Here is a 17,672-nt window from a genome sequence, read left to right on the forward strand (position 1 = left end):
TCTCTACATATAGATCTTCTTCTATAAAGATCTAACAGATTGATCCTCAACGATCTCGCATATGATTGCCTACCTAAGCAAGAGACTCTCAACACTCTGATTCTGTTGATTTATCATGTGATCCTTTGCTATGTTTCTTGTGATATAAATACTGCTATGTTTCCTAGTTAAATTGAATCAAGTTTATCATCCTTTGTGATCTCTCTTCTAGATCGGTGGTACTCTTCCACAATCGTGGTACTTCTCCTCCTTCATAGAAGTGCGCACGACCGATAGACTCATAACCGTGTATTCAGACACTACGTTGAGTATTTACCCTTATGCACACTATCGTCTTGTGTGTATAACCACGACTTTATGGTCACCGCCTAGAGTCCGACAGTTACTAATTATTAACTTAAACCTACCACTTCTAGTTAATCTAACCTATTAATAATTAAATTATACTAGTAGAAGTATGGTTTAACCCTTTTCCCCGCCGTGTGGACTAGACTAGACACCGCTTTTGCTAATTAGCTACTAGCTAAATCTCTTATACGCCATGATGAGTGCGCGGGACGACCGGGTGCGCGGGAGGGCCGGGAATTACGTTAACGTAATCCACGGCCGACCGGATCACACGGCCGACCGGATTACCCCTTCTAAATTCGCGTCTTCCTACCAACCTACCTACTTCAACCATCTACCATGCCACCAATTCGCAGTGAATCTAGCCATAAATTGGCTAACCAAGAGGGCAAGATCCTATTGGCCCTTTCTGATTTAAAAGAGGGCCGTATCTTTTCTATCCGCGCAGTAGTAAAGCTATATGAGATACCCTACACTACCCTATATACGCGCGCCGATGGCCGAGTCTCACGCGTTGATAAGCGCCTATCTAGTTATAAATTGACCTAAACCGAAGAGGATGCGCTTACTGAGTGGATATTATCTATGGATTCACGTGGAGTAGCGCCTAGACCGGCTACTGTGGGAGAAATGGCTAATATCCTACTTACTACGCGCGGTAGTAACCCTCCGCCTACTGTTGGTGTTAATTGGCTATTAAGCTTTATTAAACGCCGCGATAAGCTTCGGTCTCGCTTCTCGCGAAGATACGATTACTAAAGAGCCCTAAACGAAGATCCGAAATCGATTCGGCAGTGGTTTACGACCGTATAGCGTACAATCGATGAGAAGGGTATATAACCGGAGGATATCTACAACTTTGATGAGATAGGCTTTGTAATGGGCCTTATATCTTCGCAGAAAGTAGTTACAAGAGCTAAATACTACGGTCGGAGGTCTCTTCTATAACCAGGAAATCGCGAATAGGTTACTGCGATCGAAGCAATCTGCGTAGATAGCTTTTCACTACCGCTATATATAGTCTTTAAAGGTAAAGTGGCTATTGCAGGATGGTTTAACGAAAATCTACCGAAAGACTGGCGAATCGAGGTCTCTGCTAACGGTTAGACTACCCATAAGATTAGCCTACGCTAGTTACAAAAGATCTTTATACTATACACGAATTCGCGCGTACGAGGTCGGTTTCGGCTATTAATTCTTAATAGTCATAGTAGCCACCTTACACCCTAATTCGACCGAATCTGCACAGAAAACGATATTATACCTCTTTGTATGCCTACGTATTTATCGCATCTACTACAACTACTAGATATTAGGTGTTTTACAGTGGTTAAGCGCGCGTACGGTCGCTTCGTTAGCGATCTTGCGCGTAGAGGATATAACCATATCGATAAGCACGATTTCTTAGTAGATTACTAGCACGCGCGGCTAGAAGCGTTCTAATCAACTAATCCCACTATCAAAAATAGCTTCGTAACTAGCGGTCTAGTACCATTAGATACTAAGAGAGTGCTTAATAAGCTTAATATCTCTCTACGAACTCTAACACCACTAAATAGCCGGCTAAGCAGCAGATCTAGCGAATTCACACTATAAACGCCTAGAACCGCTACTTAGCTATTTAAGTAAGCTTCTATATTAAAAGATCTACTAAAACGGCGGTTAAATAGCCCTCCGAGCCCATCAAAAGAGATCCTAGACTAGATGATTAAGGGGTTCTAGCTCGCGCTTTATAGCGGTGCACTACTAGCAGAGGATAACGCGAATTTACGTATAGCGAATGAGAAGATGGTCAAAAAGCGTAATCAGTCAACTAAGAAGATACCCTGCGAAGAGGGTTTAACCATTGAAGAGGCTATATAACTAGTTACGTAGCTAAACCAGCTAGAGGAAGATGATAGGGTAGATTCGTATGCAGAGGTCGAATTACCTAGTCAGCTAACTAGGCTAGTAGCTAGGGCTCCGCCTAGGTGTAGTGGATATAGGGAGATTAGCCACAGGATTAATGTATGTAAAAATCGCTATATCTAGTTAAATTGATAGGTGTTGGTTGAGATAATCGATTTTAAAGTATCCCCATAGGGGTAGGTGATCCGGTCGGCCGTGGATTACGTTACCCGTAGACGGTCTTACTAAGCGCCTACCTAGGTAGAAGTATGACGATTTCGTTAAATAGCTAGGTATGGAGATACTACCTCCTACTTAGTTATTCTCTTTCTCTTTTCTCTCATTTAGTTCTCACTTTGCTCTTATTCTTATCACATATCGAGAACTGAGGGGGTATATTAATATATAGATATTGTGGGGTCATATGACGAAGGACCCACTTATATAACCCCTCTCTATATCTAAATCTTCTCTATAAGATCTGTCAACATGTGGATGTTGTGGGGTCACATGACGAAGGACCCACTCATATAACCCCTCTCTACATATAGATCTTCTTCTATAAAGATCTAACAGATTGATCCTCAACGATCTCGCATATGATTGCCTACCTAAGCAAGAGACTCTCAACACTCTGATTCTGTTGATTTATCATGTGACCTTTTGCTATGTTTCTTGTGATATAAATACTGCTATGTTACTTAGTTAAATTGAATCAAGTTTATCATCCCTTTTGATCTCTCTTCTAGATCGGTGGTACTCTTCCACAATCGTGGTACTTCTGCTAGTACGCACGACCGATAGACTCATAACCGTGTATTCAGATACCACATTGAGTATTTACCAATCCTTATACACACTATCGTCTTGTGTGTATAATCACGACTTTATGGTCACCGCCTAGAGTCCGACATAACCTTATATAGATAGGTATATTCCTTTATATAGTTAAGATATAACTAGGATGAGGGTTATGGCACGCGGATTTGGTGCACCACACGCGGTCTTGCATAACACTAGTCCTAATTAGGAATCCTTTCCGCATCGCTCAAAATGATACATTCGATATCTACATAACCCTTACCAAGCCCTTATGTATGCATTTCCCTATACATAAGCGCTTCTCGCGAATACTCGAATGTCGTCAGCGACTATAGACGCCGATATAAAATTATCACGTGACACTACAAGGTTATTATTATTGATATTTACCCTTACATTCTAAGTACCTATAGTAACCTATACCCTTTCCTACCCTTCTACCACTACCACCTATCTTCTAAGGACCCTTATAGCTTTCCAAATCGCCTAGATTTAAAGAGATTCTAAAGAAGATTTATTTACCTAAATAAGAAGCTAATATACTATTCATCTAGATTACTCTCTACCTACTAAACGCCCTTCTTATCGCTCTTTCTGCCCTATATAGGCGGTCTACTTCCTCACAATCTTAAATCTAGAGGGATTTCTCTTAGTAGAACTGGCTAATCGAGCGGACTAGCGAGGTTTCTTAATAGTTAATTTCTTGATAGTTAATTAATTAGCCTACGCGGCGCTCTTCGTAGCCTCTACCCGAGGGTCCTTTCGAGCGTAATTAGCTCGTCTACGGGGGCGCCTAGCTACCTTCGTAGTACCTAGATCTTCGATTCGAAGTATACTCTCTATATTAAGTAGCTAGTAGTTATCTTAAATCGACGTTAGAAGCTACTACTATTAATAGAATTAATCCCTTCTTAGAGCCTAGTTACCTTCGATCGTAGCTATAATCTCGTAGATATAAGATAATGTCAACATATGGATGTTGTGGGGTCATGTGACGGAAGGTCCACTACCCCTCATTACTTCTCTATAAGATCTATCAGATTGATCTTCAACGATCTTGCATTGAATTGCATACTCGCATTGAATTGCCTACCTAGGCAGGAGACTATCTAACACTCTAATACTCTATCCTTTCTCATGTGATCTTTTACCATGTTCCTAAGATATAAATACTGCTATGTTTCCTAGCTAAATTGAATCAAGTTTGACACCGTTGTTGATCAAGGACAGAAATCCTCGGCACTTCTTCTGCCACTACGCCCTGTCTTGGTCGGTCAATCTTCATCCACGCGACCGTGGTACTTAAGTTAGTACGCACGATCAACCCTACGCGACCGTGGTACTTAAGTTAGTACGCACGATCAACCCTACGCGAACGTGGTGCTTTTACTAGTACGCACTGTCAACCACGACTTTATGGCCACCGCCTAAAGTCCGACAGATAATCCTAGTACCTACCGATAATAGTAAGTATAGCCCCCTAGCTATAACTCTTTCTTCTAATAGGTAGTTAACTACTAAGTAACCTATTAAAGGGTAGATATAGTAACCTAGCTAAGAACCGACCGAAATAACGGTATTAGGAGATTATCTAGTAGTTTCTAGCGGTCCTCCCTAATTACCTAATTAATAGTAATATAGCGAGTACTAACCGCGGTTTAAACCCGGGTTATCACTATTAGGAGATCTCTAATCGAGTATTTAATATAGGTCTTAAGATAGGTATAGGCCCCTTCTACTCGCGAGAAAGAGGTCTCTCCGAAGTGAAGGGTATTATTAGTATAGTACCGAAGAAAGCGTTACTTTATACTATCCTTTATCTATTAGTTAGAGATATATTATATAGCTTTAGCAAAAACCTTATATTCGAATTACTTCTTAAAGCTATCCTAAGTAATTATCAATATGTGGATGTTATGGGGTCACATGACGAAGGACCCACTCATATAACCCCTCTCTATATCTAGATCTTCTCTATAAGATCTATTAGATTGATCCTCAACGATCTTACATTGAATTACATACTCGCATTGAATTACCTACTTAGGCAGGAGACTATCTAACACTCCAATACTCTTTGCTTTCTTATGTGATCTTTTACTATGTTTCTATGATATAAATACCGCCCTGTTTCCTAGCTAAATTAAATCAAGTTTATCATCCTTCGTGATCTCTCTTCTAGATCGGTGGTGCTCTTCCATAATCGTGGTACTTCTCCTTCATAGAAGTGCGCACGACCGATAGACTCATAACCGTGTATTCAGACACTACGTTAAGTATTTACCAATCCTTATGCACACTATCGTCTTGTGTATATAACCACGACTTTATGGTCACCGCCTAAAGTCCGATAGTAATCTCTATCTTAGCTATTATAGGTATAAAGATAACTCGGTTAAAAAGCTCCTTTACGCTCTACTAACGTCTCTTAATTTTATCTCGTGTATCCCCTTCCCTCTTAAGATAGACTAAGATATACTAGGCGATCTTTAGCCTTAATCTCTTCTTAATATTCTTCTAAATATACTATATATAGAGAAGGATAATTATAGTAGGAAATACCGTTACTAGGATAGCTAAGAGACTCTCTATATCGTCCGAAAATATAGTAATAGGAAGAGGGATTAAACGAGAGTATAGGAGATCTCGAAGGATCTCTAGTACCTATTAGTATAAGCACTCTTTCTCGTTAGAGACGAAAGCGTATACTAAATAGAAGGTTTTACTAGTTACTAATCTTCCTATAACGTTAACTATAGGTATCTTATAATAATAAGTTTTATATATAGTATTAATCTAGAGGATAGAGAGAAATTAGGTAAGAAGATTAAGGCTAGAGTAAGAGGCGTAGAAGATATACTAAGCCCGATAAGTATCCCTATCTACCTCTTTATAGAAGATATCCTAACCCTCTAGCCCTACGAGAAGGGCTACGGTAGGTAAGTAGCCCTTAAGTAACCGGGCTCTCGCGCGGCGCTAGAGGTTCTTTAAGTCTCCTCCGTTAAGGCGAATTAGGGCGTCGTAAGGATCCTCGGTATTAACTAGACCTTTAGTAAAGGCTCCTTCTTAGCGAAGAATATTAATAACCTCCTAGTTTAAATACCTTAGTATAAATAGCTTCTCTACCCTCTCCTTAAGGTCTTTTAGCTACCGGCGGCGGTATATAGGGTATATAGATAGCTCTGAGGCTATATAGCCCCTATAAGAGCCCTCCTATATAGTAAAAAGCTAGCCCTCGGAAGTCTTAGCTAGTTTAGTAGTAAAGTAGTAGCTATAGTGGTAAGATACCGACTAACGTATACCCTCGTGATTAGTAGGTATAGGCTAACTGTCAGCCTGAGTATGTGGGGGGTATGCGGCCCCTGAACGACGACCTATGGTTATGTGTCCAGATAAAGCCAGAATACTGTGCTTAAGTACGTTTTTGGCCTAATGGTACAATGACCCACTTTTCTGGCTAACACTAACTACTATAATCGTAGTGTAGGTTAACCGACTAGGTATTCGAATTAGTAGTAGCGAGGGCGTATCCTTACTAGGTAGCGAATTCGTTAAGGATCTCTCGGGCTTCCTCGCTAGTTACGACCTAGATTAACTAGTTATTACGGGGAGGTAGGAGGGCGCGCTAGGGGGGGGTTATCTTAAAGAGAGGTTAGAATCTTAGTAGATTTAATAGATTTAAGCGATTTATAAAGCTTAAAGGGCCTATAGTAGAGAGAGATTAGTAGGAGAAAGGTAGATTAGTAGGACTTATATATAGGAAAGGGTAAAGGGGTAGGAAAGGGTATAGGTTACTATAGGTACTTAGAATATAAGGGCAAATATTAACAATAATAACCTTGTAGTGTCACGTGATGATTTCATATCGGCGTCTATAGTCGCTGACGACATTCGAGTATTCGCGAGAAGCGCTTATGTATAGGGAAATGCATACATAAGGGCTTGGTAAGGGTTATGTAGATATCGAATGTATCATTTTGAGCGATGCGGAAAGGATTCCTAATTAGGACTAGTGTTATGCAAGACCGCGGGTAGTGCACTAAATCCGCGTGCTATAACCCTTATCCTATATTTATACTAACGAATATCTATATTATAGGGTATATTTTAACCTTATCCCTCCCCATAGCATTTTTGGCGACGGCTGATTGATATAAATGGGTAGATTCCGTGTATCTTTGTAAAGGTCCTAACTGACCAGGGTACTCTTACTGACCTATGTAAAAACGGTGATGAATTAAGTAGATATTTCCTAGCTTCTCTTAGACTGGATTAAGACATGCTTTATCACATTAATTATAGTTGCACAGCATAGATGTCTTTTGTTTGTCAATGGGTTTGGGTTGAGACATCTAAAACAATCAGGAAACTTGAAGGCGAAGGTTTCCGGCAGCACAATACTAATTACCAGACTTTTCCGTAACTAGAGTATTTCCACATCTCTCGGCATCACTTTCATTTCCAGAGTATCATCTGCTTCTTCTCCAATGTGAATCGAATCCATTCAAACCAAATTATGAGTTTGGACCAGGTGTGTAGTTGTCTGCAAAGTCTTCACGCTGATCATACTCTGACCTAGGAAGCTCTTTGATAAACTTGTCTGCGATAAGCTGTGCAGCAGAACCATTTGTCTTGAATTGCGTTCCCATCCCAGGCTGCTCAAACCAAGGAGCAACGGGTCCGAGGGTGACATTTAGCTCCTTGATCACTTCGTACACATGATAGCTGTAAGGATAGTTGCCATCACTATTGTTCAGGTTGCGAGGAGGTAGCGCTCTCTCAATATACGGCGCACCCAATGGGCTGAAGAAGTTTCCCCCTGGAGATCCAAAGCGATCAATTTTTCGGCCAACGGGGAGTGTCACCTCAGCCTCGACGGGTTGGCCATCGGCTGCGATCACAAATCCCTCGGCGTCCGGATAATGATAGGATCCGTTAGGCCAGGTCCACTTTGCTAGGAATTCGTACGGGCACAGATCGCCAAATCGAGCGTATGTGGCGAGTTCGGTTGATAAAGGGAAGTTTTTCGGAAGTTGAACGGGGCCAAGGGTATCATTGCCACAGACGTATGATGCATTGGTAAAGACAATGCCCTTGCAAGGATCTGGGTAGCATCTTTCAGGATATCCTGGTTCCTAGAGGGTAAAGAAAATAGAAGTACGAATTTAGAACAGTGCTCAAATAGTCGAGCGCTCTGTGACTGGGTTATTGCATATCCCGTACCTTTACATTGCCTCCCGCAGAAGCCTGCCATGCCTGAGCTTGGGATACGGCTCCAATCAAAAGAAGAGTGACACCTTTCAAGTACATTTTGAATCTGTGGATAGATGTGTAGTACCCCGTTGTTATTTCTGCAGTTGTGTACCTACTCTGGGCGGCATACCGGGTGCTCTACTTTTATAATCACCTAGGCTTTGCTCCTGGGGAACATTCCATTCACGTGGGCATATTATTTTTGAGCCTTTAGCTGTAAATGTGTGGTATTTGAATTGATACCCCTAACATCCGCTCAACAAAATCTGTGAAAGCCTTCTTTTTCTGGCATCTGGCGGGGAATATGAATTGAGGAATGCGTGTCCAACCATGTAGGCATTTGTTGATTGGCAGGAGTGTTTCAGTGTCAAGTGACTTGGCATTCTTCGGCACCACAAAGCTTGTGGCATCATAACTGGCATGCTTGGAGGGACTTTTGACGTGGGCTAGATTACAGGCCAAATTAAATCAAGGGGTTAATTTGTTACATTTCTCAGCAATGTTGCTGATTCAATCCAATCCTGTATCGTTAAAGGGACTGGGAATTTCTCGCGGCTGCTTCGAAACACGGCAAACCGTTATCCAGCGAGCACATCGCTGCATTTTCAGGCGTCAAATATCACCAAAACCAGCTTCGAGTCCAATAACCGGACCATCTCACCCGAGTCTCTTGAAAGAATGCATTGGCAATCAACAGGAGTTACCACATGCAACGGTATGATGGCAACATATTCTTCCCCAACGAGAGACACTAGAAAGGCCATTGATATCAAACTTCGTTACGTAGAAATGAACTACTTCCCAATTTATACCCACGGTTCATATGGAGGAAGAGAACTCTCTGTCTAGCGGACGAAAAGTTAAATTACGGACTAAATGCTAATTCAAAGGCCTGTTGATTGAGTAATTTGTTGGAACAAGCAGATAGCAGAATCCTTTTCGAACATGAAATGGTAGCCTTTTAGAAAGACATCGAAGTTCAACATTCACACATATCTCGAGATTTTCTCTTTTAACAGTCTCTGCGATTACTCAGTCTAGAACCAAACTTGTTTAAATGGATTATTATAGGTTGAAAGAAGAGATCATTTGTGACCAATGAGACTGACTTCACAGTCTACCTACACGTTTTCAACAAAACTACACGTGCTGAAAACTACGGCTGCCAAGGGGAGTTACGTCTGCTATCCTCCAGGAACTACGAGAGGTTTGTCTCTCAACTACTTTCTCTCGGGCTAGGTAATAAGATTGATACCGTCAAATTGTCTTAAAATTGTACAGAAAGGTAGGCGAAAGAAACTTTTATGTGGAAATGTACCAAGTTTAGCATCATCACTTGCAAAACGTTCCTTGGGTAGACTCAAGACCTGTAGTGAGACAAGCCCATGTGCGGTCGTGGGAATCCATAAAGACGGCAGCTCCAACTAATCTACTACAGGGACCACCCTTCGCAGTCTGGGTCCTGATATCGTCCGTCACACCACTGATAGGGGCATCCTTCGTTGACTGGACTCGACACAGCCAATGAGGATGTCCTGGGACCGGTGAAAGATTCTGATATTTTGTATAGTTTAAGGCCCCTAGAACAAACTTAGGGTCCCCGGGTTGAAGCTTCCCGTCACAAATATGGAAGTGGATCTGCTCCTGTTTTCGTGATTTTACCGAATTGATCACTAGAGCCTGTGTCTCTCCATCGTAGAGTGTCTGTCCCCAATCCCAAGGCTCTTCAGAGGTGAGCTCCAGAATCCCCGGTACCCGGTTTGTGGTTGACAGCAGTTCATTATTCAACCTTATCCACAACCCATTGGGGCTAGGGGGGCAATTATTCCGTTTCACGCAGTTACACACCGACGTGAACCAGATGAAACACGAGTCGCAGCCCCAATTGGCTTCAGTACAGCCTTCGTTGCAGTGGGACTGCTTTAGCAGGCTTGTCGAGATGAGAGCAGTAGTATTGCAGGTCCCCAGATCACACGGTTGACAAGTCGCGCTTCCTGGGTCACAATCGCATTTGGTGAGAATATCGTTTTGGATCCAGTCTGAGTGACAGTGAGTGTCGGATGGAAGGCTCTGTGCGGAGCAAGTTCCCAGGGCCAAGGTAAGGACTAGGCTCACTTTGATCCAAAACATCTTGCTGAAGTTGATCTTGAAGTTTATTCCAGTTCAAAGAATAGTGAAGTTCACTTGAATAATTTACAGCTGGACATTTGCACAACGTATATAATAAGACATTCGTCTTCAACCCAATCTGTTATGTTCAAGTCGACTGCGTCATGCTGACATTCACAAGATAAAAGTCAAAGGCATTTGGCCCGTAGAGTCGCCTACCAAAGACTCTTGAGGTTCCAGGCCAAGTCCTAGACCGTGGTTCACCAGCCAGCCTTCTATTAGTGAGGTCTTGATTACCTCTTCTCTAAGGCTGTATGTAGTGAAGATCCTAAATCAAGATAAGATACAGTTTCTTATTTCGGTACTCGTAGCGCTTCTTAATATTATTGCGTCTCCACGTGCGTTAAAATATCAACTGTTCTTGTAATGCTTGTGCTATCTGGTGGTAAACCAACCAAAACTTCCGGATCACGGGTGTCCCCTTGGATAGTTGTTCGGATCGTTGAGTTCCCCTGCGGAATATGTATCCAGGTGTCTTCAGCTGGCTCTGCATTCCGCGTTTCAACATTTATCCTATGCTCAGAAGTACGGGTTGCTCTGCTGCTGTGATACTCGTGGTCGATGTGTCTGGCGAATGTTAAAAGGGCCGGTAGACATGTGCAGATAACTCCGATGGAGACTTCGGCATTTCCTAGCATATTGATCCTCATGAATGCAAGAGTAATATCCTTTGACTGTCCGGTGAGGATAATAAGCACGAGGCGGATGATACTAGCCAGAACAGCAAATCCACCTGCACCAAGGACAACCGCGACCCTGATCTTTTTCTTCGTTGACATTTGCAAGTGCCTGGTTAATATTAACGGTAGAATAAGAATACCGAAGTCGCTTGCCACACTGACGGCGGCGTCGGCAAGAATAATTGATTTCTGGTCAAGACAGGTGCCGCCAATATCTGTGTTCCAGAATCTAGCAATCGGACTGCAGATCCTGATCTTGACGATAAGAACTGAGATATAATAGGCAAGCATAATGCCTATAAAGATATAGATAAAAATAACAATATCACGGACTGGACTGAAGACACGAGTCATAACCCACAATAGACACACCTTAGTCACATACACGGTTGGTCCATACATGACCATTGTCACATAGACAGTCTTCTCAAACGGAACATGGTCGTCAAAAGGGACGTCGGAGTAATGCAAACCTCCCCCGTAATATCCCATGACGATAGCAGTAACAGAGTAGCAGACACCAAGGAACCATGCTATAGAGCATGTCCAATCTTCCTTCCCAAAACCATGGAAAATGAAAAGCCGGGTATATAGGCGGATGCCAAAGAAGGCGGACATCCCAAAGATGCATAATGACTGGCACACATAATTCCAGGTCTGCACGCTCCGATCGATAGGCGTATCCCAGTCCTCACGTTGTAGACATATTGGAGCAAATCGCATTTTTGACCGCGATATGACCAAAATCGAGTTTTCTACTCTGCGGTGGAGTACCAACTATATAACGGAACTAGTTCGGTCTAGGCTACCCTACATTACGTCACCATTTTCCCGGTAATGTCATTCCCGCCCGACCTGGCCACCCTAAAACTCTCTACAAGATGTTGGAGATTGAGCCCTCTATATTTCAACCACCACGAACTTGTTTCGGTTATAATTAGATATACATCTAAATAGGTAAAGGAAGAACTATAATAGATTTCGAGTCTTTCATACTATTATTTAAGTGTTTTACCATAAAATGCAGTGTAATTTTGGAGTTTCAGATTCAAATATACTCTCCCTCTAATGACTTAAATCTATCCTAATATACGAGTAAGCTATTTATACACTCAAGTATCTGTATCCTTTATAGTTTGTCTTAGCTTTATATGGTTGTTGAATGAAGTTGTAATTTATCGCATTTGTATACGTTTCGGGTGGCCAGGTCGGGCGGGAATTACGTTACTGATTTTTCATCCCGATCGGGCTTATAACTTGTATTTATGATGAGCATATGTAGATATGTAGATTTTGAAAGAGATGATCAACCTCCAAAGCTCGATGGGTTTATTAGGATCAAGAGAAAAGAAGACCAGACGAAGCGGGGCTTCGAGAGCCACGTAAAACGTTTTTATATATTCAAATACTGTAGTTACCTGTCGGAACAGGGTAGAACAATATAGTTTATGTATTCCTGGAAGGCGAAAGAGATGGAGATAGGCTCAAGAGAGGAACCAATCTTCACAAAAGGGTTGATCGATTAGAAATCGACTGAATCTCAGGGGCAGATTAGAATACTCGAGCTAGCTTTGGTTATGAGAGCAATGATAAGAAGAGCACCAAAGAAAGGTCAATGAAGAAAATTCCATCTGTGGGGTAATTTACTCCATAGATCTACAAAACCGCCCTGGTGGATTCGACATATAGTTACAGTATTATAAAAATACTTCCTTGGACGAGGTACGGTCATTTTCACTATACTCCTGTATCGTCAAACTGGATTCGCCAACTAATATAGCCTTCGTAGTCTACTTTATTATGTCGCTTTTAGTCGCCTAGAGGATTATCTAGCGGATTTTGGGAATGGTAGTGCATATTTCTGATGATAAATACATTTATGTTCTGCAAATATCTCGGTCTAAATTATATGCCTACGTGCTCCCTTCGGCTGTATGGAAGATATTAGGGCTATCGTTAACCAAATGGAAGTAATATGACTTAATAAGATATCCTAGGATAACCAAAGAGCTGTAGACAATTTAAGTGCTCATATTCGATGTTGCAGCGGTCTTTGATCGGTGAGGAAGAGTGTCTAGAGCATCGGCTAGTGTACCTTCTGTATTAGAAGATAACGGTGTTGAAGTTAGCAGTGGCGGTATATTAGTTTTAGGTATATCTATCTAGTTAACGTCTTCTATAACTAGGGTCCCTTTGACAGGAATAGTTTCCTTCGCAGAGTAAGATGGCGTACGAGGTTCCTAAAATATCGTAGGATATGAGAGCTATACTAAAATTAAAATGTTAGCTGGAACTTATATTTCTCGTATATATAAATATGTTAAGATATACTCTACGAATCAGGGTAGAGGCCTGTTAATTAGGCCTGAGAAAGGAACTAAGTTGGATGATTTAAAGACTGTTTCTTGAGGAGCGAAAAGACTCCTCATATGAATAACCTTATAACAGGGTATATCATAATAGGGACCTCTACTAGACGCTCCTGGCGCGTGCTTATAATTTATCTACCGCTGCTCTCTATAATAGCTACTCGCAAAATCTTTCCCTATGTGAAAATATAAAACAGCGCCTTTTGCTAGCTCGGTCTTCACCCTGGTGAGTTTTCGGGTGAAGAATATTCACGGAGGTGAACTACCGGGTCGCCCAGCACCAAACGATGGGCGCTAGGTGAGCACGGCCATACTTTTGGCTGTTGTATGTTTTTGCTATGTTTTTGCTATGTTTTTGCTATGTTTTTGCTATGTTTTTGCTATGTTTTTCTTTTTTTCTCTTTATGGCTTGGTGCTTGGTTATGCCCGTTGATCATTGGCGACTGCTGAAACTGATCCCTGTTGCTGGTTGGCCACCAAGATACTAACGTTATTGTACACTACGTCATCATATAAAACCATTGATAAGGAAGAGCATCAATGCTCCAATGATCCAAATTAATTTGTGAAACGGCTACCAGTTTACCATCACCCAGATGACGGAAATAAGAAATAAATTGAACTATCTGTAGCTATAAAGACAGGTCTAGATTCCGATCAACAATCTTACCTGCTGACGGTATGAGCATAGCACCACAGGAACAAAATAGGGAAGGCACTAGGTATTAGCAATCCTTTGGCCACTGGCGACCTTTTTTTCCATGAAGGATTGCACATGCTGAACAAACTCGTTGGGGGAAGTGTTCTGAAGGTCATGCCCGCCATTAGGGATAAACTGAAAGTCCGCGTCGGGGAGCACTGCCCGGAAAGACTCCTCCTGTGAGGGCTTGATAATCTCGTCATCAGTGCCAGGCCGGCCCAGCACGGGTATTCGGTGTTCCCGCAGTGTGTCACCTTTAGTATTCGAGATCATCCGCATACGGGTTTTCATTTAGTGGGCGATTTAGGCCACTGTGGCCCATGGCTTTCTTCCGTAGCTCAGTGGTAAGTCCCTGGTAACTCGGCGGCTTTATACCTTGGGGCCGGATGGGAGTCATAGTCCCTTCAAGGATGATGCCGAGGACCCTGTCTGGTATCTGCGCAGCGAGATATAGCGCGTTTGCGCCACTCATGGAGGTCGCCACTAGTAAGAATGACTCGTTTATCAGTTGCTCGACTGCCTGATTCAAGAGAGAGCCAATTTCGTTCTGCGGCCGAACTGAGATGTCTGCTTCATCACCCTATCCTGGTGGGTTGAGCTTAGTAACTCGATACTGCTCGACAATCTGATCCTTAGCGGTGGACATCTCCAGGCCCGCCGATCCAAGTACTGATATTATCGTGGCCATCGGGTTGGATGGCTGCGATTCGTCGTATTGAAGCGTGAAACCTCCAGTAGGTAGCTTGCGGCGAACAAAACTCGAGCCGGGCAAAGTGCTGGAGGCAGTTTTGGCAGTGACTCTGTGAGATTTGGTCGGCGAAAGTTCAGTCGCAAGAGCGTCGATTGGAAAAGTTATGTCGTCCATAGTAGCCGCGGTACCGAACATGCAGAAGTCAGGCCGGCTCAGGTATGCCACCAATCCATGCTCTTCGAGGTAGGTTTGATAGGGTTTGTCGATGTCCTCTGTTTTCTGGTCTCCAGACCCACGTAATATAATGCGAACGTCGAGACTTTTCAGTAGGTCCCGATGGGTAGATGCAAGCAGGACCTCAATAGGAACATTGCTCACTAGTGGGAATCCAAAGCCGAGATAGTCATCGAGCAGTCCTTCCCGTTCGCCGATACATAGTCGTCCCTGGGGGCTTGATGTACCGGCCAGCAGACTGACTTCACCATTTGCGGTTTGCTGTAAGAAACCCGACATGATGGTTGGCATCTTTGGCGCCTTCGCCTTACCGGAATGCATAAACGCGTCGCTGGCAGCAGCTTTAGCCGGGTCGGTCTTTGATAACAGTTTCCACATGATGATTGATCCTTCAACAAGGGATCTGGCATGCGCGAGACGCTCTGCTTCATCGTCATCAAGGATTGATTCGTCCACGCGTCTAACTAGAACCAGCCTTGCCATAGTGATACCGTCGCGCATCGCGCTGCAAGAGCCCTGCGCCATGCCGGGTGTCATAAGGTGTGCCGCATCACCCCCAATAAACACGTTGCCCACTCACATGTGCCTTGCGATCTCAGAACGGAAACTATAAGTGACCTTCCTGGTGATCTTCGCCGATGTCGGTGCTATGCCGGCCTTCTGTTGCAGGAATTCAAGTGCGTGAGCGTGCGTGCGTACTTCGTCAGGATCCCCAGGGAGAAGCTTCATATCAATGCAGCATTGAGCGGCACCATTAGGCCCCCAATAGAACGGGCGCGGGACTTCTATATGGACTGAAGTTAGCTGAGGCTTCAAAACAGTATCAATTATATCAAAGTCGGAAATTAGCCGCTCATCGTCGTGCTTTTGAAGTACCTCCATAGGGAGGCCGATTGCTTGCCGAACGAAGCTCGATCCACCGTCCATACGGACGACGTAGCGAGCACGAATCTGAATCTCGTCAGAGGGCCCGTTATCGCACGCTATCTCTCCTAATTGGCATTTTGTGGTCATGCTTTCAACAAGTTGAATTGCTTTAGGCTCTTTCTCTAGTCTGTCATAATATCGATGCTTTCTGTCCTATAAAATGTCCACAGTCTAGCCACTCCGCTGGAGAAGTTGTGCGATATCCTCTTCCCCTCTGAAGTTTGCAATTTGTGCTGCAGTTCGTGTCTTGTTTCCTGACACAGCGGATACATCGGCGCCAGCGTTGAGCAACATCCGTACAATCGCATAATGGCCACTCTCTGCCGCCGCCGAAAGTGCTGTATACCCATTGTAATACGCGCCTTGCGCATTCACATCGGCTCCAGCTTCTAACAGTCGCCGAACGATGTGTTGACGACCACCTAGCGCTGCGCCTTGAAGCGCCGTAACCCCTTTATACCTAACAGCCGGCGCATTGATACGCGCTCCATGCTGTAGTAGGATATCCAATATATCGCCATGACCTGCTGATGCAGCAGCTTGGAGGGCGGTGCGGCCATTATTATTGGCAGCAGGCGCATTGATGTCGGCGCCTTGCTCAAGGAGCCATTCTAGCAGCTCGATATGCCCCCCTTCCGCAGCAGCCTGTAGGGCGGTCCGGCCCATATACTTATGGGGTGGAAGATTTATATCCGCTCCCACGGAGACCAGGAGACGAACGATATCCATATGCCCTGCTCCCGAGGCCAGAACCACGGCTGCTTGGCCCCCGTTGTTTCCTCCAGGGGGGTTAACGTCTACCCCTACGGCTAGTAATGCCTCAACTACAGCGAGGTGTCCATTAAACGAGGCAGCTTGGAGTGCTGTTTTCCCATAGTACCCTCGAGGTGGCTCATTAGGATCAACCGTAGCTTGGGCGAAAAGCCGCCTGACCTCATCCACGTCCCCTTTTGCAGCGGCGAGCTGAAGAGGTGACCATGTGTTCTCGTCATCCTGTTGGTCAACTTGAGACTGGCCAGTTGAGGGGAAATGATCCATGCGCATCTTGGAGGGCTCCTGTTGTAGTTGTTGGGTGCCAAGCAGTCGGCGTATTTGTTGATCCTGAGGATGTTGCTTATCCGGTCGAAGCGGCATTTAGCCTTGTCAGAGACAAGCTGATTAGCTCCTGTATCACTACCCCGCTCCGAGTAGCCAGAAAGAATAAATAAGTAACTAACTAGTTAGCTAAATGTACACGAATGACTTAGTAATCATGCTGAGAGGAAATGTTGGAAATAATGCATGGACGTGAAGTATATCTAGAGCATGGGTCAGGAATAGCGATCGCGGACTCTCTCCTACCAAATTACCAATAACTAGCAAGCAGCCAGGAAAGCCATCTGGGCTAGAAGAATACTGAAAATCCTTCATCCTTTCCCCAGCACCACTTGTCCTCGACTCCTTTTCAATCATAATCCCGAGGTCGCCACCCCAGCAGACTATGGAGAAAATGGAAGGAGAAGAATGATCGACACAGCAATTCCATCTTTCCAGATCCTAGAACAAAGACCTTAGCAGCAACCTTTAGTAAGTATATACCATTAAACCAAATT

At 43.7% G+C, this 17,672-nt stretch overlaps 5 protein-coding genes across 5 annotated transcripts; all 5 read right to left on the reverse strand.

Moving 5' to 3' along the window:
* Positions 1-7,571: 7,571 nt before the first annotated feature.
* N7496_012316 (TNT domain-containing protein) lies at positions 7,572-8,367 on the reverse strand (the record flags this gene model as incomplete). The annotated part of the gene is made up of 2 exons (XM_056705229.1): positions 7,572-8,192; positions 8,281-8,367. The coding sequence occupies 2 exons, from the start codon at positions 8,365-8,367 to the stop codon at positions 7,572-7,574; spliced, it is 708 nt and encodes a 235-aa protein (XP_056549127.1).
* Positions 8,368-10,802: 2,435 nt separating this feature from the next.
* On the reverse strand, positions 10,803-11,882 carry N7496_012317 (uncharacterized protein; the record flags this gene model as incomplete). Its single annotated transcript, XM_056705230.1, has 1 exon — positions 10,803-11,882. One exon carries the CDS (start codon positions 11,880-11,882, stop codon positions 10,803-10,805), a length of 1,080 nt encoding a protein of 359 aa, XP_056549128.1.
* Positions 11,883-14,246: 2,364 nt separating this feature from the next.
* On the reverse strand, positions 14,247-14,519 carry N7496_012318 (alpha/beta fold hydrolase; the record flags this gene model as incomplete). Its single annotated transcript, XM_056705231.1, has 1 exon — positions 14,247-14,519. The coding sequence occupies one exon, from the start codon at positions 14,517-14,519 to the stop codon at positions 14,247-14,249; it is 273 nt and encodes a 90-aa protein (XP_056549129.1).
* Positions 14,520-14,808: 289 nt separating this feature from the next.
* Positions 14,809-15,678, reverse strand: N7496_012319 (uncharacterized protein; the record flags this gene model as incomplete). Its single annotated transcript, XM_056705232.1, has 1 exon — positions 14,809-15,678. The coding sequence occupies one exon, from the start codon at positions 15,676-15,678 to the stop codon at positions 14,809-14,811; it is 870 nt and encodes a 289-aa protein (XP_056549130.1).
* Positions 15,679-16,251: 573 nt separating this feature from the next.
* On the reverse strand, positions 16,252-17,214 carry N7496_012320 (ankyrin repeat domain-containing protein; the record flags this gene model as incomplete). The annotated part of the gene is made up of 1 exon (XM_056705233.1): positions 16,252-17,214. One exon carries the CDS (start codon positions 17,212-17,214, stop codon positions 16,252-16,254), a length of 963 nt encoding a protein of 320 aa, XP_056549131.1.
* Between the last annotated feature and the right edge of the window lie 458 nt (positions 17,215-17,672).

The sequence above is a fragment of the Penicillium cataractarum genome (genome assembly GCF_028827025.1).
Source record: "Penicillium cataractarum strain IBT 29864 chromosome Unknown utg000010l, whole genome shotgun sequence".
Lineage (NCBI taxonomy): Eukaryota > Fungi > Ascomycota > Eurotiomycetes > Eurotiales > Aspergillaceae > Penicillium > Penicillium cataractarum.